This window comes from Emys orbicularis, chromosome 2 (assembly GCF_028017835.1).
Source record: "Emys orbicularis isolate rEmyOrb1 chromosome 2, rEmyOrb1.hap1, whole genome shotgun sequence".
NCBI lineage: Eukaryota > Metazoa > Chordata > Testudines > Emydidae > Emys > Emys orbicularis.
Window position 1 is genome coordinate 245,209,285 of NC_088684.1, and position 22,665 is coordinate 245,231,949.

The window sequence follows — 22,665 nt, forward strand, 5'->3', positions numbered from 1 at the left end:
TTAAATGAAGCTTTTTAAACATTTTAAAAACCTTATTTACTTTACATACAACAATAGTTTAGTTATATATTATAGACTTATAGAAAGAGACCCTCTAAAAACGTTAAAATATATTACTGGCACGCGAAACCTTAAATTAGAGTGAATAAACGAAGACTCGGCACACCACTTCTGAAAGGTTGCCTACCTTTAAACCTACCACATTGTGGGCATTGCCAGAGACAAATAGGTTCCAATTTCCAAATCTGGGTCCTTAGAGTTAGGCACCTAAATAGATCTGAGCACAACTTCACTGACCAATGTGGTCAAAGATGTTTTTCTTTTTTAAGGAATTTATAACAACTTTTTATTTATTTTTTTTAAAGCCCTCACTGGTCAGAGAAATGTTGTGGAGTCTTGCTAACAACCATTGTGCTTAAACACAATTGATAGAATTGTTCAGTCATAAGGCCCTAATGCCCATCTACCTAGCAGTAATCACTGCGTCAGAAGGACTTGTTGTAACATCATACTGCCCTGCCCAAGTTATAACACAGTTTATCTTGCATGTGAACCAAAACTTTGTTTTATCTGTGTTTTGGAATATATTGACCCCTGTAAAGATCAGAGCTGTAACAGTGGACTGGAACAGTTAAAACATAGTTTGACTTTGATCCCATGTACATAAGTGAGACTAAATTCTGTTTATAATACAATTAAGGCATTATTATATTTTATAATACACTCTTCTGACATGGCAAAGATTGCTAAAACCGTGAGTGGGCAACAGGTTGCTGATTGTCCATAGGCTGTAGAGAACCCCATTAACTAATCGACTGAGGTTGTATGTTCTTCTTTTTAATATTCCTTCTTTTTAGCCTAATTTCAGTCTCTTAGAAAAGTGCAGAGGACATCCTTTTAAAAAATCATGCCATTTCCTTTTTCATAAAATGATCTTTACACACATTACCCAAAGTGTGTCCTGCAAAGAGGGCTGCAAAGAGGAAATTGATAATTGGCTGACTAATTTGATCACAATGTTATTAACTTTCCTTAAAGATGAAATAATATGCTGATAAGCATGCACTTCTTGGCTGCTCATACATTAGTCAAAGCATGTTTCGTATAACTTTGTAATGTCGCTGGATGAGCTGATATGATGGGTCAACTCTCTGTGGGTGTAAATTGGCACAGAGGATTAATTACTGGCTAATTAAATTGTCCCCCTAACAAGGAAGTGAGTGTTTGCCATTTTTTTAAATATCAATGGGAACACAAAATAAACAAGAATGTTTCAGGAGAAAAAAAATCAGCTTTCCACAAATAGTTATAATACTGTGTTTTGTAATTTTTTTTTACATGAAATGACACATCCAAATACAGCCAAGTTGCATTAATATAGATTTAAACAAACACTTAAAGCTAACAAACTCTCAAAATTTACCCACTTCACCCTCCCAACCCTTGAAAAATAGAATTAGATTCTTATATTTTAATATGGTGCAGTATTCTCTGGTTCTTAAGCTGTCAGTTACCCCGCTGTGCAACTTTGTTCAATAATATTGACTAATGCAGTTGAGACTGTTTTCACTCCTTTGGCTTTACTGAGCTTCAAATTCACCATTAGCCATGTAGAAAAAATATAAAAAGCAATTTTAAAATTCTATTTTCAAACTCATTTAAAAGTACAATTAAAAAACACAATCAGAATTCCTTATTTAAAAATCCACATTGCCCCGGAGTCCATATGATTTACTGTTGTACACATTGGCATTAAAATGAACGCTACGGGATAAATGTTCAAAGCATTGCAAAGGGTTTGAAGCGGAATGGTCCCTGCTAACTTTACGGCGAGTTGTGTGGTTAAACCACAAACACACACACTGTTTGAAAGTGTTTTTCTAAACTCACAAGAATAAAAATAATCTGCATTCTTTACACCAGAATGACTATGTGATTCTTTGCAATTTTTGAGAGAGACCCTGGGCCAGATTCTACAGTGCTTACTCAGAGCTCCATTTTCCCAGGATACTCAGTGCTGAGGTTCCCCTAAGCATTGGCACAGCACATTCAAAGTCTGCTCAGCACGTGTGTGAAGAGTTCCAGTCTTCTGCCCATTGAGGAAAAACATGCAACACGTTTGGCCATATGAGCAAATCTCTACACTTGCACAGAACTGAGCACTGATGAGTAGGGGAAAAAATGAGACTGGTGCAGCCTGAGGTAACTTGTGGCTGGGATATGCAGTGTGTGCTTACAGGCCGGTGAATGAAATGATGTGTGTTGATCCATTTTTAAAGGTGCCAGTTGACTCCTGCTGCCATTCAGGAGCAATAGCTCACTTAAGTGTGTTTAAGAGCAGCAGTTAGAGCAAATGTGGGCAAACTACGGCCCGCGGGCCACATCTGGCCCGTGGGACCATCCTGCCCGGCCCTTGAGCTCCCAGCTGGGGAGGCTAGCCCCCGGCCCCTCCCCTGCTGTCCCCCCACCCCCGCAGCCTCAACTCGCCATGCCGCCAGCGCTCTGATCGGTGGGGCTGTGAGCTCCTGCCAGGCAGCATGGCTGCAAAAGCCGCCGGTCTGCCCCGGTGCTCTAGACTGCACAGAGGTGTGGCTGGCTCCGGCTGGGCGGCGCGGCTGCCAGTCCTGGTGCTCTGAGCAGCATGGTAAGGGGGCGGGGAGCGGGGATGTGGACAGGGGTCGGGGCAGTCAGGGGACAGAGAGCAGTGGGTGGTTGGATAGGCATGGGAGTCCTGGGGGGGGGGGGGGAGGGCGGTTAGGGGCAGGGGTCCCAGGAGAGGGCAGTCAGGGGACAAGGAGCAGGGGGGGTTGGATGGTCGCGGGTTCTGAGGGGGGCAGTCAGGGGGTGAGAAGTGGGAGGGGGCGGATAGGGGGCAGGGGCCTGGCTGTTTGGGGAGGCACAGCATTCCCTACAGTTTCGGAACCCCAATGTGGCCCCAGGGCCGGCTCCAGGCACCAGCCCACCAAGCTTGTGCTTGGGGCGGCACCTGGAGGGGGCCGGCGCGGCGCTCCGGCCGCCGGGGAGAGCGGGGCCACGGCCGGGCTCGCCGCCCTCCCCCCGGCGCTCTGGCCGCCCTCCCCCCCGGCACCCTCCCCCCGGCCGCCGGGGGGAGAGCGGAGCCCCCGCCGGGGCTCGCCGCCCTCTCGCCGCCCTGCCCCCTGCGCTCTGGCCGCCGGGGGGAGAGCCGAGCCCCAGCCGGGGCTCGCCGCCCTCCTCCCAGGGCTCCGGCTGCCCTCCCCCCCGGCGCCCTCCCCCCAGGGCTCCGGCCGCCCTTCCCTCCCCCCCCCCAGAGGGGGGGGGGGCGGCCGGCCGGAGGCTTTTTTGCCTGGGGCGGCAAAAAAGCCAGAGCCGGCCCTATGTGGCCCTCAGGCCAAAAAGTTTGCCCACCCCTGAGTCAGAGGAATCTGAGAACAGGAATAACATGCAACCAGTATGTGTCTGAGGGCTCTATAGAAACAGTGTCTGTCACAGCCAACTGTGCCGGGCCTCATGATGATATATGTTCACATCACATTCATTCAAGCCTATAGCGTCTTCTCCACTCAGATTATATCCATTTCCTGGACCACATGTAACAAAGTACCATTTTCACATTGGCTCTCTCGGAATCCTCAGCCACACCCTGCAGGACAGAGCTCCCACTCCTGAGTCAGACTGCAATGGAAGTTTCGTACTAGTAAGGACTGCAGGATTTTGACACTTTAGGTAAATTAGGGCCCAATCCTGCTGCTGGGATTCTTTCCCCTCAACTTCAATGGGTCCTGGTTGGGCCAAATTCTGCTCTCACTTATGCTGGTGTAAAAAGCAGAATTTGTCCCACTGATGAATGTTAGCTTGTAAATTGTATATTAATGTGTAACTGATCTACAGTTTTTGTTTAGAAAAAGGCATTTTAGAACCAAACCAATGGTATCACTCCACATAGATACTGTGTAAAAAACCCAACCCGCCACCAAGAAGTTATGTTATTACTTTATCATCTCATTTAACCTTTCCAAAGCTAAGACATGCTAGTTTACTCAGAGGAATATACGAACGCTGGGGAATGGATGACAACAGCTGCATCAATATTGTTTTACAAGCTAATGCTTAAGAATGCTAGAGAATAGTTGTGCTCTGATTGCATTCTGTTTGTAGCAGAGGCCTTCACCGATAGATCAGTTTTTCCATTTGTTGTAATCCCAGCCCAGGAACCAGCCTGTGAATGTAGGGGGTTCGTATCTTTGCTTCACAATAACAAGTGGAGTCCCCTTGTCTCTTCCAGAAGGATCTGTCTCAATATAGCGTTTGGCTAAAGAGATAACAGTAAAACATGGAAAATATTAGTCCATTCACCAGGAGAAAAATAATTAAAATCCTCAGCAAAATAAACCAGGCGGTTATTACACTGATTCAGCTTAATTACATCAAATGATCAAATAATTATTGCTTTCTCTCAGCTGCCAGTCAAATTTTCAGAATTGTCAGCTCAGATGTCAGTTTAAAAAAACAACAACAAGATACAGGCACAGTGGTCTTTGCCCATGTCATTTGGGTCCTACCATGTAATAGCTCTTTAGCTCTGGAATGGGTGAAGGCCTCAGGTACTGCTGCCGGAATGTAGATGCTTCACTCATGGTTTTTCAAGGAAGAGCCTTATGGCTGAATCCAATGGTTTGCCTTGGTATCAGTAAGTGATGCTAGTAAATGTCTGAAAACAAGCTAGGTAACTATGTCTGCAGGGAGGTGAGGGTGTGCCAGCATTTTCAATATAAATCTTAGTATGATAGCTAGGGTGGGTTAATTCACATCACTGCTGGCACATGTTTTACAATAGAGGCACATTTAAAAAAATTGGATTTCAGACTGTTCAAGTAGTTTAGGCACACAACAGATTTGCACCCATGTAAATTCGGGGAGCAGAATTCAGCCCATTATGACAGAATTAGAGAAGGGCAACAATGAGCAGACTTGGAAGCTTTATTTATTTCTCTGGCTATAAATGGTTTAGGGTCAAATTCTACAGACACTCCACATACAAAACTCCCAGGGCAGGTTCTACAGACACGGGTCCTTTATACTTTTTAACGATATTTTGCTGCCTAGTAACACCATGTTGATGAATTTCATTCTTTATAGAAAGTTACATTTAAGAAGAAAAGAGTTGAGTTTTTGGTGATTGTTGCATTGTTTAAAATGGCATATAAAGAGGGAATAACCTAATCATGGAATCTTCGGAGGTAATTGCTACTCAAGCTCACTAGCTCTTTTAAACACCATGCTTAGTATAATTAGAGTGTTGACCATTTCACATCTCCTCTTTCATTCATTTCTTTAATCGCTGCTGAATCCATTTCAATCAGATTTTGTCAAACACATTTCTTACCAGATTTCACAGATTCATTTCGCTCAGTTTCATTAGCATCTTTACCAATCCAGATAAAGACCTGTAAATAGAAGATTTAAAAGTTTAGTTGTCATATTGTTATGGGGATTGGCTCAGATTCTGATCTTATTTGCACCATTGAAATCTAAAGTAATTCCATTGACTCCATTAGGAGAAAAAGCAGCCATCAATGCAGTGACTCCAGAGTTACACTAGTGTAAATGAGATCAGAATCTTGCCCATCATATTTAAAGACACAAGTTTTCTACAGACACAGTTCTATGCTTCAAAATCCCTCCACATCCTGGACATTTGCAAGTTCAGTGCTAAATCCTATAATTCCAGGGATATTTGTTAGACCCTCTCTCTTCATAGATTTGTCCTAGTGTTTGGCACTGCAATTTTTTTCAGGTTAAGCTAAAAATGTTGGGCCTGATTCTTCTCTGCCTTGCACCTGGTGTAGTCATGCAGAGTGGGTGAAAAACAGAATCAAAAAGGATTCTGGGTAGCACTGTACACTTACTTTGCACCTATGGAAGGAATAGGAGAATCAGGCTCATTTATAACCCATGCTGAAATCCCCTCCGCCCCCCAGCTTGTATAGATCACAAACCAGGGCAATGTGTTCTGCATGTGTTACTAGTAATCAGACTTTTTCAGTGTGTAATTAAAAAAATATGAGAAACATCTTTAGTTTTTATGTTTGTTGAGCCAAATCCAGCCTTGGTTCTGCAATGCAGGCGATTCCTCACTCCCTATATACCGTGAAAAAGTGCTCCATAATAACTCTTTGTATAGCAGTGTGGATGAGGGTTAGGGTGTACGGGCATAATGGATCTAAAAGCCAACCCCATTTGTTTTGGGTGGATGCCGCCCTTCGGTTGCAATAATAGCTGCTGAGCAACTGTGCTGGTCTCCCACAAGCTGGCGGAAAGGAGCGAGCTTCTGTTTTCTCCAGTCCCTGTGAAGTTCCCCTGAAGAAGGCCAGTTTGCAGAGGTGCTCACCAGGAGCCTACGATTTGGCCCATTCTCTACTCATGTGCCTTTTCTGCCACATACGGCTATGTTCTTCTGGAGGCTCCTGTAGGTTTGGAAAGGTTTTTGTACAAGAATTTTGAAGACAAACAGAATTCTCCAAAACATTGTTGGGCTGATTTGCATTGCACTGTGGTGGCTTATAGTCAAGCAGCTTCCATTAGCATTAATGGGAAATGCAACCATAATCTTGCATGATGGTTTGAAAACATAGTGGATATTCATACGTGCATGTCAAATAGCTCAAGAGAAAACATAGCTCTATTTTCTTCCTCAGTTATAATTTCAAGAAAGCAAAATCCCTTCTAGCCTCCAAACGCACTTTTTGTATGTAATTATCGTCACTCCTCTGCTTTTATGATAATTCTCTTGCTGTCTTCTCGCTGGTTGTCCATCCGTAAATTGTTGTTAGGAGTAAATCCTTTTAGTCACATAAAGCATTAAGTACATAGCTTACCTGCTCCCAAGTATCTAACAACATGACATCATCTTCAGCTAAATCATCCTGAGTGAATTCTCCCGGGACCTCCTCAATCTAAAATGGATAATAAAATTGGTATTGTAGGCCCATTCAAGATTGTCATGCTTGAGTTTGGACAAAGATGAGACTTTTAAAATGGATGAATCTAAAAACAGTCATGCATTTGCTTTTTTTTTTTTCCTTCTGCAGAAGCAGGTTCAAAACTGATGTTGATCTATGAGTGAAATGCAGTAGATTGATGGGAGCAAACCAGACATCTGGCCACATCATAAACCCATCTTTCAGTTTGGCACAATTGGGAGTCTATACTCAGGAGAGGCACAGATTTGAAATGGTAGCAGTGAGTGTTGTAAATCGGGACTGAGATGCACTGGTGGACAGGGGTAGGGAAATCCGCTTAGTGCCTACCTACACTAAATGCCTAGACAGAGCCAAACTTTCAGCTTGTATGTTCATGGGCATTAACATTTACCAGGTACCACAACACCGATTAAGTGAAGGAAGGCAATAGTTTTGATGTGCAGTCCATGGGCTCAGTCCTGAAATGGCAAAACTCCCACTGACTTAAAAAAATGGGACCTTTTGCTTGACTAAGGAATTCAGGGTTGGGCCTCAAGAGAATCAGAGGCTAACTTCTTCAGATGTGTTAAAGGCAAGTAGGAAAGCAGTTCCATTTTGGTTTGTATCAAGCAGGATAGGTAACAGTTCAGCTAGTGGTCAGGCTGCCTTTGTTTGATGTGATTGAAAGGCTTGTCTGTGCTTGGCCCTGGGGCAATGCTGAGGTGAGGAGGGGGCAGAAGGTGCAAAGAACCTTCTCTCCCTCCTCTCTTTTGTGAGCATGTGCAGGAGCTGGGAATGATTGGCTCCTTGTGCTGTCCTGAGTGCAGACATGGGAAGGTGAGCACTAAAGTGAGGCCAGGTCTTATGGAATTTAATAGAAAGTGATAACTTTGGATATAGTTTTTTTTAAAAAAAAAACATCTTGTAGACCTTTATACCAAATTCTATTCCCCTGTGGATTTCCATGGGAGGGTTTGAAAAGGCCGCAGGAAAGACATACCTCTACATTACATTTTATAAGATCTTAGTACTTTTCTAAGAACTTTATCGGTTTCATCTCTTTTAAATTGGATGGGACCTTTCCGCAAGGGGCATGAGTAGGGAGAAGCTCCACTCCCTCCATGCTAGTCAGCAGTGTTCGCCCAAGAGAGAGTGCCTCCTTGCCAAGCGTGGTGCAGTGCCTGTGCTCTCAGAGCTCCCTGAGTCACTGTGCCTCAGTCACACAAACCGGCTCTGGAAATGCCTGCTGGGGAAGCGTGCCTCCTCACCTCCCTCAATACTCAGCACCTTAAAGGCACAATTACAGGGAAACTTCCATCTGCCTCCGGCACTATGGGTTAATGAGGGTTCAAGGAACCCTCCCTTTCCCCACCACCACTAGCAACACTTGAAGGGCCCAGGCATGATATAGACCTAGCATTTTCTTGAACAACTGGCTGTGGGCTCAGCTAGCATATCTGGCAATTCTCCAGGGCTCCATGAAAACATGGAGGGTTTGGTTGGGGCCTTACCTATCAGTGCACCTTCTAGTTGCAGGCAGCAGACACTAGTAGGAGTACAAGCTACTTCCTTCAGAAGCAGGGCTCTCCCCAGAACTTCCTAAGGCATTCATGCCTGTGTCTCCCTATGTCTTCAGAGCACTGCTCATCCCCTCTAGCTTTCCACCTGCCACCACCATCACCACCTCTACAGAGAACAGTAATGTAGGCCATGATTTTGAATTCTTAAAAAACCTACTAATGTGCAAGTCTGGTTTTGACACATTCATCTTTTCCATCAAACTTTTTTTCTCCCACCACATTGATCTGCATATAACAAAATGAGAAGGAAATAGTCTTGAACTTTTATTTCCCTCCAGCAGTCACCGGTTTGTATCCCTACAGGACTAGTCCAGACACTTTACACCATTGTTATCTTGTGCTGCTTGGCAAGCAGTGGGATAGTAGACTAGCAATTCACAAAGGTACCATGCTGTGTCAATGGAGGCCTCAGGTGGTGTTTCATTTAGTGTCTATTGCTGCCCAATATGTCAGAGTACAAAATTATCAGAGGGGAAAGATCCATCATATACTTACAATAAACCTGCCAGTCTTATTGGAACAGCCATAGAGACGAGGAGGGTGGTCTTCAGACTCAGTTAGCAGCTGTGCTGAAGTCTGGTATTTTTTCTTACCTCCAAGGGCTCTCCAGAATTCCTCTGGAATATACATGATATAATCTACTTGGCATTGAGTTTTATGTTTTCTTCTTTAACTTGATGGATATTGTTTCAAAAATCCCCAAACAATACAGTATTCCCTTTGCCTGGCCCATAATGTGTAAGTTTTTCTTTAATAGTTCTATTCTTCCCATTGTTTATAAAAGCCAATGCAGATATTCATGTGATTACACGTAATCACACCTTGCTCTTTCTCTCTCTCTCTATTTGTTTTAGTCACTCAGTATGTGGAAAGGGCTAAATTCAGTTGCACCCACGGCAACTCAATTGACTTCTATAGGATAGCACCACTTGTAAATCAGCTCAGATTCGGGACAAATATCCTTATTGCAAAATACAGCCAGATTTTCAAAGAAAGGGGAGTGTAACTGGTTTGGCCACAAAAATGTGTATTTGCAAAAAAACCATTTGTATGCACATTTGGGACCCAATCCTGTCTAGTATTGTGCAGCCTCAGTCCCACTGAGCAGCCAGATCGCCCAGTACTAACCTGGTTCCTGGCTTTCCTCAATCCTAGTGGTTTGACATTTCAGAATGCTGGCTACATAGTGAGCTCCTTTTTCCTCTTCTCTGCTTGCTCCTTTTCCGACCCAGGTGTAGCCAGAGTTTGTTGGCAGTTTCAAAACAAAAACATCATTGGAGTTCAATGAAGTTGCGTCAACATCAACCTAGAGCAAGAGTGAGATTGTTTCATTCTTCTGATTTTTAAATAACCCACACATTCACCTTTCTGCACACTGATGTACACCTGTAATACTGGTGTAAATCCAGAGTAACTGCACTGTCTGCTGTGGCGTTTCTCTAGATTTACACTGCACTAGCTTGGGGCACGCCGACACTGGAGCTGCAGCTGTAACTTCCATCCCAGGCAGACATAAGAACACTAGTTTTTATCCAGTGCACTAAAAATAGCAGTGTAGCCACGGTGGCAAAGGCTAACCACCCCAGTATGAGCCTATCCAAGACCCTAAGTTTGTACATGGGCAGCTAGCCTGACCTGCTGCAGCTACGCTGCTATTTTTAGTGCACTAGTTTGATCAAAACTAGCATGCATATGCTACCCAAACTGAAAATTACACCTCCAGCTCCAGCGTAGACGTACCCTTAGTATTTCACTTAAAATTGATAATTGGCCTGAGAGAAGAATTTTAACTAGCTGCCTAGGGTTAGGAAGACAAGGTGGATTTGGTAATATCTTTTATTGGATCAACTTCTGTTGGTGAGAGAGGTGAGCTTTCCAGTTTACACAAAGCTCTTCTTCAGGTCTGTGCTCTGGTTAGCAAGAAACTTTCCATACGCTCAGCTTAGTCTTTAATTATCCACTATGGGGTTTCTTGCAACTTCCTCTGAAGAATCTAGTACTGGCCACTGTCAGAGATGTCATACTGGACTAGACCTGGAATGGCACCTGATCCAATCCAGAATGCGAGCTCCTACGTTCCTACTCATACTATAACCATCAAAGAGAAGTGATTTTAACTGACGCTTGCCACTCTGGTGCTCATTCCAACTGTACTTTGTTACATGGGGAATATTTTACTGAACAACTGATTCTTACCTCCACAATCCTGGTGATGGACGCCAGGTTCCTGCGAATTTGAAAGAGACGCGTGGGGGGAGCAGGTTTCTGACCTCCTTTCTTGGATGTTCCATCCTTGTAGACAATGAGTGGTTTGTTTTTGAACAAACTCAGCAAATGTGCAGGTTCTTTTCCTTGGGAGACCCGGATCTGTACAAATAAAGGAAAACAAATTAAAGGATTTTACATTACTTTTGGCATGGCTGAAGACCAAGGTGATGATATCTAACACGGTAAGTAGGTCAGGAAGAATTACTAATGGCAAGCTGCCTCAGCTAAGCTAAGCACCCATAATTTCAGAGGCACTGTAGCTGCAGCATTCATAAGCTGTTTTGTCACTCATACTAACACTCATACACACAGACTAATATTTCTTACAGAACATTGAGATTGGGACTTGTACATTTAGTTTCTAAGGGATTAAAACTCTGATGGTTGCCATTTACTTTAATAAGAAAACTGTTCCTTTTTGAAAAAAACATTGCCTCTTTACAGAGATTTTATGTAGGCATTTAATTCTCCTGGAAGACTCTGGTTCTGAAGTTTAGGGGATTTGTATTTAAATGAAGTAGGAAAAACAGGTTTTTCATCATAACCATTATTTCTAGGTCTGTATGTCTGCATGAGGATGAAAAAGGGTGCATAAATCCACCACGTGATGGATAACTAGGCTGACAATATAAACTTCTAGTGTATATGGGAAAAGATGGTATTTAAAACTGAACTGGCAAATGCCTCTAATTTTCAGGGCATCTTAATATAAAAATAACATATTTCTTTATTATTGTACAGCAGAATTCTCTATTTCTTCACTCTGGAGGAAACAAAAAGATGACAACTAAAGGCTATATTCTGCCCAGAGACTTTGTTCTGTTTTCCTTCCCTCTTGCAGTATACAAGAGCAGCATACTTCAAGCATGATTTGAAGTATACCACATATGTATCAAGTACCACATATGTATCAGAGGAATGCATGATGGAGGATAGATGAGAAGAAAGGAGAGAAGAAAAGGGATAGAACAGGGAATTGGCTAAAATCTTTCTTTAAAAAAGAGCACTACAGAAGAGAAGAGGGAGATGAGGGGAGAGAAAACAGCAAAGAAGACCACTTGATACAGCTGGCATGGGAAAGAAAACTCATTACTTCAGATGCCAGAACCACATACTTCTACTTGGTGTCCTGAATGTGCAGAGCAACCAGCTTAGCCAGCAGAGGGAGCTTATATGCCCATGAGCAAGTCTGACACATTCCCTCAGGCCTGGTCTACACTACCTGCCTGAATCGGCGGGTAGAAATCGACCTCTCGGGGATCGATTTATCGCGTCCCGTCAGGACGCGACAATCGATCCCCGAATCGACGCTCTTACTCCACCAGCGAAGGTGGGAGTAAGAGCCATCGACGGGAAGCCGCGGAGGTCGATTTTGCCGCCGTCCTCACAGTGGGTAAGTCGGCTGCGATACGTCGAATTCAGCTACGCTATTCGCGTAGCTGAATTTGCGTATCTTAAATCGACCCCCCCCTGTAGTGTAGATGTAGCCTCAGAGACTGAAACAGACATAGAAACAGAGCTCCCTAACCTCTGGTTTTTGACCTGAGACTTCTGCTTTGAGCCCTGGTACATCTGCCTACTAGCTGGGTTCTCTGCCTTTTGGGCCAGATGTCAGATTCCCTCCCTTCCCCATGACAATGGCTTCCCCTCATCCAAGAAAAGGAACAGAGGGCCAGAGAAGGGAGTGTTCAACTGAGAGAGGGAGAGAGCCTCAATACCAGCCCAGCACAACCCTGATCACTGCCTCCAGCAGCAGCAAAGAAGCAAACTGCTCAGCATTGTCTGCTGGAGAAAAGGCAGATGAGGAAGAGATGGCAGCTGCTGAGGAGCCTGGCACTCGGACTCTGGAAGGAGCAGAGCCTGTGAGGTGTTGGTGAGGAGCTTGTGTGAGACGGGTGCATGCTGATGCACTGAGTGGCTGAGAACTGTCTGCTGGATAGGGTGTGTGGCTTCAAGCCAGCGCAAATGAATGCCTTATTACCCTGTGTGGGCTACCCACAGCACACGAGCTTGAGCAGGGGAGGAGCAGAGCCACTGTCAGGCTCCTGCTGCTTCTCCTGTGCAGGTGAGTGGGGAGAGGACAGGCAAGGATGGGGAATGGGAAGAGCCTGGGCATATCAGTGAGTGCATCGGAGCAGGTGGAGAGGCGGGAGTAATCTGTGCCAACAAAAGAGCTAGGAGCACGGGGGAAGCAAGAAGCAGATTGTGACGGTATTCCTACCCTCCAATTGGGACAGTGCACCCCTTACTCTGGCTGGATTGTAGGACTGCAGTCCCACCTAAGGTTGCCAGGCCAGGCGTCTGGGTTTCAACTGGAACGCCCAGTCAAAAAGGGATCTTCGGTTGGCACTGCCGACTGGGCCGTTAAAAGTCCAGTCGGCAGCGCAGTGGGGACCCCGGGCTAAGGCAGGCTCCCTGTCTGATCTGGCTCCACGGGTCTCCCAGAAGCGGCTGCCAGGTCCTTGTGGTCCCTAGGCACACGGGCGGCCAGGGAGGCTCCGCATGCTGCCCTCGCCCTGAGTGCCGGCTCCCTAGTCCAACCCAAAGCAATCATTTTAACAAACTGGAGAAACATTTTGATCCCCCCAGAGATAAAGGGCTCCCTTTCAGGCCAGCCTCAGCCTGGCCTTCCTTTTGCTCCCACAGTGTTGCAGGTGGCAGCAATGGTGGGCACTATCCCATTTCGATGTCTCACTACTGGACAGGCAGGTGTAGTCAGAGAGTGAGTCAACGGAATGAAATCAACTGAACCTGTCACTTGTGGATTCAAAATCATGGCAATTATCTGCAGGTGCAAAAAGAGAGGCCACACTTTAAAAATCTGCCCCAAAGACTCTAATATGGCAAAGAGACACTGTTAGGAAATACGTGGCGGTAACTAAAGTTTCAGTCTCTCTCTTTAGTGTAATGTGGATTGTAGTGCCATCTAGTGTCTAAAAATATGGTTACACTGGAAAATGCTTCAAATTATGCTAAATATCGTTTTACATATTAAGCTTTAGCATATATATGTTGAAAGCAATTAGCATTTAAATATTACAGTCATTGCAAGTAGATGGAACTCTTTTAGCTTAATGAAAGAAAGTTATAGAATAATTGATTATTTAACATGTATTTAAGAAGATTTCAACTATATAATTACATCGAGAGATTTTAACCCTCACTTAGTAGGATGTCAATAATCAATTGCTATTGATTTAACATTTAAAACTATCCCCTGCAATCTAAATTAATTATAAACTTGAGAAAAATGATGGATCTTCACACTTATACTTAAGGGATGGGAGTCAAACACTTTCCTGCTCTCATCCTCTGCCTAGTAACCCCCCTTCTCTCCCTAGTCCTCCTTCTTCTCCTCCTCTATCCCCTCTTTCAAAGGAGAGCCCTCCCACCTCCTGAGCTGCATGTCACCCCTGATGGAAGTGAAGGCTTGTCCCAGTGGGCAGCAAGTCTAACACTCCCACCTGCTATGCCTTCCCCGTTAGCCACTTCTTCAGCACAGAACTGTTTCTGGGCTCTGTGGCAGGAAGTCGACCCCCCCAGCTACCTCTGCTGCCTCTGAGGTAGGGAGTGGGACCAGTGGGTGATGGAAGGCAGGACAGAATGAGAGAAGGCCAGAGGAGCAAGAGGTATTTTTAGCAGGGGAACAGTGGGTCACATCAGAACTGGCCTTGCCCCAGCCACACCTCTTAGCAGCCTTTGTCCTCTCCTGCATATCACATTCCTTCAAGTAAGGAGTTGTATCTGATATCTCATCCTGCATTTCTGCAGATGGGAGCACTACTGTAGGGCCAGATTGTGACTGGCCTTTGTGCAGGTGCACAAGGGAGGAAAGGCACAAGTTATCTCCTGTGCAAGTGACAAGAACAAATCAGACCCTGAAGCAGAATGCTTCATGGTGCTCTGCCAGTGGTGGTAAGTCTCTATCCCACCAATGCAAGACAGTACCTCAATGGCACAATTTGGCCCCTAGCATGTCATCAGGTCTGACAACGAGCAGCTACATAGGGTTAGCCATTCTCAGCAACTTCAAAAATGGCATGAAGGTGGCCGGGGGAAACACTCATATGCCCTTAGTAAACAGCAAGGGTCAAAGTGGGCAAGGAAACCTCCAGTAGAATGGCACGTGCATGATGAAAAGGTTTAAAATGGCTGAAAGGGATGGACTGGGATGGGCAGGAAGGAGGAATTCTTTGACTTTATGCTGGAAAATTCTGTTGCAAAGTGATTTGTGCCATTGACAAGGCAGGTGTGAAAAACTAAAAGGCATAGGAAACAAGCCCTTTCATTAAGGACTGTGGACAGTCTGAACTCTTTACTTGTGATCTAATCACAGGTTTCCAGAGGGGGAAAAGCCAATATATTAATGGAGTCCTAAAATGTGCTCCACAGCTTCCCTCTGCATGGTGAAAAAAATGATGGTGATGATTATTATGAGTAGTAACAACGAGAAGAAAAATACAAATTAGCCAGTTAGTGTTGTAAATGTATATGGTGCTTTTCAAATGTAGAAGATGACAAGTTCCCTGCTTCCAAAGCTTACAGGCTAAGTCAAGCCATGTCACAACAAGAAAGGGAAAATATGTGGAATTATTGAGGAAGTAGGGAGGATGCCTGGAAGATGCCTGGATCAACCGCTTATTTCTGGTGAACTCAACTAACAAGCAATTTCATTTCATCTCCAAAGTAAGCTACAAGGGGAAGAAAATACGGCTCTGTGAGGACATGTTTGTTTACGTTCACTTACGTGCAATACAGATGTAGCCTCCATACACCAGACAAGTTGTCTGTGTGGCCTGGGGTGTTACTAAGGTTGGCCACTCCTTTTAAAGGAAAACTAGGTCACATTTATTCCTTAGAGAGACACAAACCTGGACAGCCTGTCCATTTAGTGACCGATCAAGCTGAACAGTCAGGAATGCAGATGCAGTCAGCTCGTCTTTTGTTGCATGTGCTCCTTGCCTGAGAGTGAAGAAGAAAGAAACAAAGCTGAAGCCCAGTTTCAAAATGATCCAGGACATATATTTCAAGCAAAGTACACAATAAGTAAGTCAGCTCCTACAGCCTTTATTCAGGTGTGGGACTGGCTAGAGCCACTTCCCCCCTCCCTTCCTTTCTCCCCACTTTTCCCCTCACCAGTCCCCAGTACTCTGTGCAGACCTGTCAGGCTGGGGGCAGCACCATGCCAGATCATGGACACAAAATTAAACTGCAGACCATTGGGAGGGTTTGAGCCAATGAGCAGGTGGGGAGGTAGCGGGATGGGGAACAAGCCTGGGAAGGTTAGGGGAGACAACAAAAGAAAGGGCAGAGGAGAAGCAGTAGCGAGGAGCTAGGGCAGAGATTGAGACACCCCCAGAGCGCAGGGGTACAGAGTTTACACTAGGATCATCTTGCAGGGGAGCCAGCTGCTTCCAAAAGGGGACTCTTACACTGCCTGGAGCCGACAGGACAGCTGAGACCATGCTACAAGACCCACTTGTCTGTGCTCTCAATGCAGGTGCCAGTATCAGAGTGCACGGACAGATTGGAATGACTGGGAGGTGGAGATTTCCATTGGCTCAGGCCAGAGAGTCTGTGTCTGTCTAGCCAGGCATGGTGGGATGGGTGTGGGGTGCTGTTCTGCTGTATGCTGTGCCAGGGCAAGGGAGTCTCTCTAACCCCGCGCTTGAGATCCTAACCTGCATCTACTCCTGGCTCTGCCTAGGTTAGATAAAAGTTAAATGTGGTTCTTACTCCAGGGTTAACTCTGATCCCCTAGGAGGGAGGGTAGGCATTTGTGCAGGGACATGTGGCTGGGACCCCTTCCCCAACCCTAGGACCCTTGTGACATGAGACATGTGAGTCATCCCACTGGTTTCAGGGGGACAACTCACATAAAGCCAGCAAATAATACAATATCCATGGGCTGAAGATCAGTGCAGACCAAACATACCATGTGTAGATGATCTGTCCTTTAGGATAAGTATAAAGTATAATGTAGCAGTCACCACCAAAAAATTCTCCGTATGTCTCAGACTCCACAGGGATTCTGCCATTACTTTCAACACGCCAGACCTAGGAAACCAAAGACATCACTGGAAAATATTGGAATTCATCAGCATTCGACTTGAAGCTGAATATCAGGGAAGTGGTCAAATAACTTACTATGTTACCTTCTTGAGCAACACTTGTTTCCGGTCTCCAAATACTATGTTAACCTAACTACCATCAGAAAAGATCAGGTGATCCTAAATGACAGAGACTGAACCATCTTGCAGTGCACTCGGCCCAGCACTGCCAACTAAATGAATGGTGGCGGGAAGTAATTAGAAAATATTGTGCTTTCCTCTTGACATTTTGATATCACATCATGTAATGTCACTTACACTAATCCATTCCCATTCCTTTCCTTCACATCATAGGTTAATGGTACAACATTAATGAAATAGAATGATAAGTAGCATCAGAACTAAAATACCACAAGGGAAACGTATGCTGCACTCCAGACAAGTACCCACTGCTGCACACATTATCCTCCACTTGATCCTGTATAGTTCAATTCTATGTCATATGATTAACACTTGAGACCTGAGTTGCTGAAGGCTAAGAACACTATTCAACCAGGTCTAAGCCCAGGGACCCATGGGTCACCTCAAACAGCAGGCAGTGCACAGAGTAATCCCATAAGGAACAAGAGGAATACTCCCCACAAGCTGTAGAGCTGTTCTGTTATGTCAGCCCAATGGCTAATATAACCCTCTGTTGCCCCAATGTTTCCTCACCATGGGGGCAAGGACTCGAGGATTTGCAGTCACGTGTGGAATCCCGCAAGGTGCACATCGTGCCATCTTGCCCTCTCCGAGTCCAGTCCCCAGGGTTGGGCAATGGAACCCACTGATTCTGCTTCTGTGAGGGAGCTCTCTAGCCATGAGTTGAAGACTGCCTTCAGAGAACAGACCTGGTGTATGAAGGACTTACAGATATAGAGTGAATGAGTGAAATTCCCATTGACTTTTGGGATTTCACCCATACACTTTAACAGGTAGGCTTTCAAGTAGAGAGAAGGGAGAAGTGTCACTTTAGAATAAGTGTCATATTTAAAGTAGAGGCTTGGAAGGATTAAAATTTTTAATCGGTAAATGTCGATAACCATCAATTTCACCAAATACGCACAGTCAAAAAAACATTTCCATCAATAATACCTAAAATTTACAGATAGGCAAAGTAGGAAACATGCTGCTTGAGAACTTATCATTTAATTTAAAGCTATTAATGTTGTACATTTTGATATGTGATGTTGACAATTTGTGTTTAAATGGTTTATAAAGCCATCTCAATTTCTACCGTCATTAAATAACTGTCTGACCCCAACAATAATTTCCAGCAATTGTGACAATTTAAATAGACAAAAATTGAAAAAAGTGCTCAAAACCCATAATTCTGTGCAACTATAAAAATTTAAATAGATTAAAAAAAATTACAATGATTAAAAAGAAACAGTGATATCCATTAAAATTATATAAAAAAACAACCACAAAAATAAAATTCTACCAAGCCTAATTATATAAGAGAGGTGATAGTTCTACTTTTGTACAGAATGACTGATATAGCATTTTTCATGGGCATCAAAGCACTTTACTGAAGAATGAACTACAGCACATAGATGACGTGGGGATTCATTCCCTCTCCACCAAAAGGCTCTTGAGATGTGAAGCTGCAGTTTTTGCAACAAAACTACTCAACAGTTTAAACCTGCAAAATAACAACCTATCCAGTAAAAGTAACAAGAGAATGTAGGTAGCTGAAATATATATATATTTTAAAATGATAAAATTACCTCCACTTTCCCTGAACCGTCATCAACCATATTGTGTTGGGCAGCCATTTGTGGAGATTCATGTAACTTGGTAGCATCAAATTCAATCTGCTCAATTCTAGCCACTCTCTCAGTGACATAGACTTTCCCAAAGCCTTCGCTTTGATATTTATCCTTCCAGTCTCTGAAGAACTGTTTGAAGATTGGAGTTTCCCCTCCTTCTGGAAGCACTTGAATCTGCAGGTAAACAAGAAATGCGGGAGGGAAAAGCCGGTATGTTACTACTACTGTCCCTTTAGTGGAGCGAAGTAGAATATTTTGGGCAGCTGATGGTCAGGGCCGGCTCTGGCTTTTTGGCCGCCCCAAGCAAAAACAAAAACAAACGGGGCGGCCAGAACGGCAAAGCGCGGGTACAGGGGGACCGGCTGGGGGGGGGGGGGAGGGAACAGGCGGAAGAGAGAGGGAGAGAGAGAGAGAAGGGGGCGGCCAGGGCTACAGCAGGGGCGCTGCCACACGGCCCCTCCCGCTGCGCCGCCTCCTGCCGCCTGCCGCGAGGGCTCCGCTCTGGTCGGCGGGGAGGGAAGGAAGAGGAGTGCCCTGCAGGGCGCTCTGGTTCTCCGCGCCGCCGCCCCCTACAGGGCGGCCGGAGCGGAACAAGAACAACAAAACAAACAAACAAACAAAAAAAGCGGCCGTGCTGCCCTAGGATTGGGCAGAATGCCGCCTCGAACAATCTGCCGCCCCAAGCACCAGCTTGCTCAGCTGGTGCCTGGAGCCAGCCCTGCTGATGGTCCACTGGTTGCAAATTGTTTTAATTTGTTTGTGGACGCTTTTGAGACCCTCTCAAATGACATGTGGCCACTGTCATCCATGCCTTTCTGACCTCCAGTTTAGGATTATTGGTAATGTTCTCTATCTGCAGGTAGCCAAACAGTCTATCCAGAAATTAAAGCTAGTACTGCATGGAGTAATACACCTGCTGATCAAGACAGAGCATTGAGAACATATCACACCAGCTCTTAGCACTAAATATTGGCTGGCTATCCACTTCCAAACCCAATTCCTAGTTTACAAAGTCCTAGATGGACTGGGCCTTGTTGCACAAATCAGGAAGATAGCGACAATAATCAACTGGGCACAGTGGCCGACAGAACCTAGAGTCCATCTTGCCAGGTCCAGGGACAGAGCTCTCCGGGGAGAGATCTGACAGCAGTGGCGCAAGCTCCTGGCAGAGATTAGGCTGACCCGAATCTGACTGCTTTTAAGGCATGCTGCATGATCTGTTTCTTCACAGAGGAGTTTTCCTAAAAGGAGGGATGAAGATGCCTCACTCCACTTTGAGTCTGATCCTTCAGACAAGAAGTTGTGATGGGGGAGAGAGTGAAGAGCAAGGATCCTATCATAGGGCATTCCACACATGAGATAAATGTCTTACTGTTGTTGGTAATCTAAAAAATGAGGTGTGGAACTGAAGCCAGGCATTGAATGAGTAAGGTTTGTACGAACTATCTTACTTCAAATGAATGGATAAGAAGCTTTCTACCTTAGTGATCCCTTTCACTGACTCTCCAAACTTTTGGATACTTGTGTGCATCAAACATTTGGAGATTCACACATCACTATTTATAAGCAATGTTATGAGATTTATTTTGATCAATTAAAACTCCCCAAAACCTTAACAAAAAGATTGGCTAAACTGATTAATAGCACCACATGCACTTTAAACAATTGACCAATATGAAAAAGAAAAGAAAAGAATCTCTTGTATTATTTATCAAACGTACTGCACCTGGGTATTGGCAGGGTAGTTCATTTGTTGTATGAATTCTTCGGCAGTCTTCATGGCTGCCTTTCTCTCATGTGGGTTAGCATCTTTGCCTGATTAAAACACACAGGACAAGATTACAGCAGGGGAAAGGGAACACGTTCTCAGACGATGTAAAAGAAATCTCTGGGAGGAGTTGCAACTGAAGGAGGTATCCTTTAGCATAGCTCATTCTGACATTGTGTTTGCCTCAAGGCGGCACAATGACAAAACTACCGCTAACAGAGGTAGGCAAAGAAATTCACACCACGGCAAACTGCCAAAAATCGGATTCCTACTGATTTTGAAAATGAATAAAAATAAGTTGTTCACTTTTTTAAAATGTGTCTGTTGGCATTGATAGCCTGGGTCAAAATAATCAATGATCATGATGTGTGCTGTGTTTAGAAAGGCTCGTCCTGCGAAAGCTCACTGGCTACCTGCATTGCTGGAAGGGGGAGGTGGTAAATAAGGTTGCTTTCCACAACCTGCCAAGCCCATTGCCCATCAGCCCCTCTGTTCCATACCTTGGTTAAATGAAACTCACTATTAGCCAGACTTCGGGATGTCACATGCCACCACTGTTCCTCACACACTGCTCCTTGTTGGGCTCCAAAGTTTTTTTTGACATTCCTGAAACACTGTCTGGCACTGCATTGGATCCTGGTTCTGTTCCCCACAGCACCATCAATAACTGCACTCTAAGGCCCAGATCTGAGTCTACTGAGCGGTTCTGCTGGAGCCTCAGTACATTTGATTTTGAACAAGACAGTTGCTGAAGCAGCCTGTGTAGCACTGCTTTAAAGCTGTCTCCTCTAAATGCAGCTTTTGCAAGAGAGAAGGTGTGAAAGAGAGCATCGGGAAAGTGGTGCTATCCCTTTAAGGCCAGACTGGAGCCTACAGAAAGAGAGAGGAGTAGAAGCCAGGCAGGCTGCAGTGGGTGGCAGTTGCTCCCTGAGGCATCTGGAGACAAGCCTAACCTGATTCAGAGACTTGGGTATGGACTGTAAGTTTGGCATCCTGATGAAATGATTGTGGTAATGATTCCTGGACCCAGGAACTGTGTGTTGTAAAGATGCCTGACCTGATGAACTGTTTGCTCTAATGGTCCCTGGATTGAAGTCTTAGTAAAAGGGACATGGTTAATGTGCATTGACTTCCCCTTGCCCCTGGGCTGTTAAAATGGAATCTATTGCTGCTCCACTTTGGCAAGTCTAGGAGAGGCACACCTGAAATGCCAAACGAGGCCGCCAGGGACGGCCTGCATCTTCACACACAGTCATTGCTGCCCCCAGTACAAGCGTGAGGACTGAGACAATAATAGATTCACTGGATAATAAGGGTTATAACCAATTGTGTTGATAACATAAGTCAACAAAGAGAGGATGCCTGGAGCAGCACCAATGCACCTAAGGGGACACATGGGTGCTTCCCAGCTCTTCTCTATTTAAAAGATGCCTGAACATGTGCAGGTGAGATTTTATTCTGGCAAAATGTTTTCAATACTTCCTGGATTGGCAGCAGATGACTGGCGATGTATTATTTCTAATGCAAGTGCTACAAAGCAACTTTATTAAGAACTGTGCTCAGAGAACAGAACACGCTTTATACTGGATCTAATGGGAGCTCTGAAATCTGCCCAGCTCCAAGCAGTTCAGGTATTCTTGATTTTCCAATACTGTTCTATTACAGGGAAATGTGCATCAACGTAGCTCCAGACACTGTTGAAAGCACCTATGTTGGCACAGAGAAATGTTTAAAACAAACAAAGAAGCAATAAAGTAACGATAAACATATGCTTTTAATGATGCGTGACATGTTGCGATTCAGTGCTGGCCTTACAACCTCCCATCTATATCTAACAATACTGTGTATGTGAGAGCAAGGTACAGTTTACATTAATTATTAAGCACTCAGCCTCTGGATTTTGCCCCTGATCATGATGATTTGCCATCCCACAAACAAGGTTCTACATGATTCTTTATGCTTTCTTCATAACTGCTGTTCAGATCTTAGGCACCAAGCTGATAAATACCCAAGATACATAGACTGGACCCAATCCTTGCAAACACATACTCATGTGAGCAGTTCTTATCCACCGACAAAACTGAGAAAGAACTGCTCAGGCGAGAAAGGGTTTGTAGGATGCTGTGCTCAGGCAGTATGTAGCCCATCTATGTACCCACATGTGCTGTGTGCACTCCCCAGGTTCTGGCAGCATTGGTTCCTGAGTGAACTCTCTAGTCACTGAGAAGCAGTGTTGGTCATCTCTTA

General features: G+C 44.8%; 1 protein-coding gene across 1 annotated transcript in view; it reads right to left on the minus strand.

Annotated features, from left to right (window-relative positions):
• Positions 1-4,157: 4,157 nt before the first annotated feature.
• Positions 4,158-22,665, minus strand: part of SCIN (scinderin) — a 93,897-nt gene continuing 75,389 nt past the window's right edge. The window contains exons 7-16 of the mRNA XM_065397694.1: positions 20,377-20,465; positions 18,609-18,824; positions 16,725-16,846; positions 15,661-15,751; positions 10,718-10,888; positions 9,650-9,827; positions 9,017-9,138; positions 6,858-6,935; positions 5,366-5,426; positions 4,158-4,291 (exon numbers count right to left, since the gene is read on the minus strand). Coding sequence (XP_065253766.1) covers positions 4,158-4,291; positions 5,366-5,426; positions 6,858-6,935; positions 9,017-9,138; positions 9,650-9,827; positions 10,718-10,888; positions 15,661-15,751; positions 16,725-16,846; positions 18,609-18,824; positions 20,377-20,465 — 1,262 coding nt within the window. The remainder of the gene's footprint in view (positions 4,292-5,365; positions 5,427-6,857; positions 6,936-9,016; positions 9,139-9,649; positions 9,828-10,717; positions 10,889-15,660; positions 15,752-16,724; positions 16,847-18,608; positions 18,825-20,376; positions 20,466-22,665) is intronic.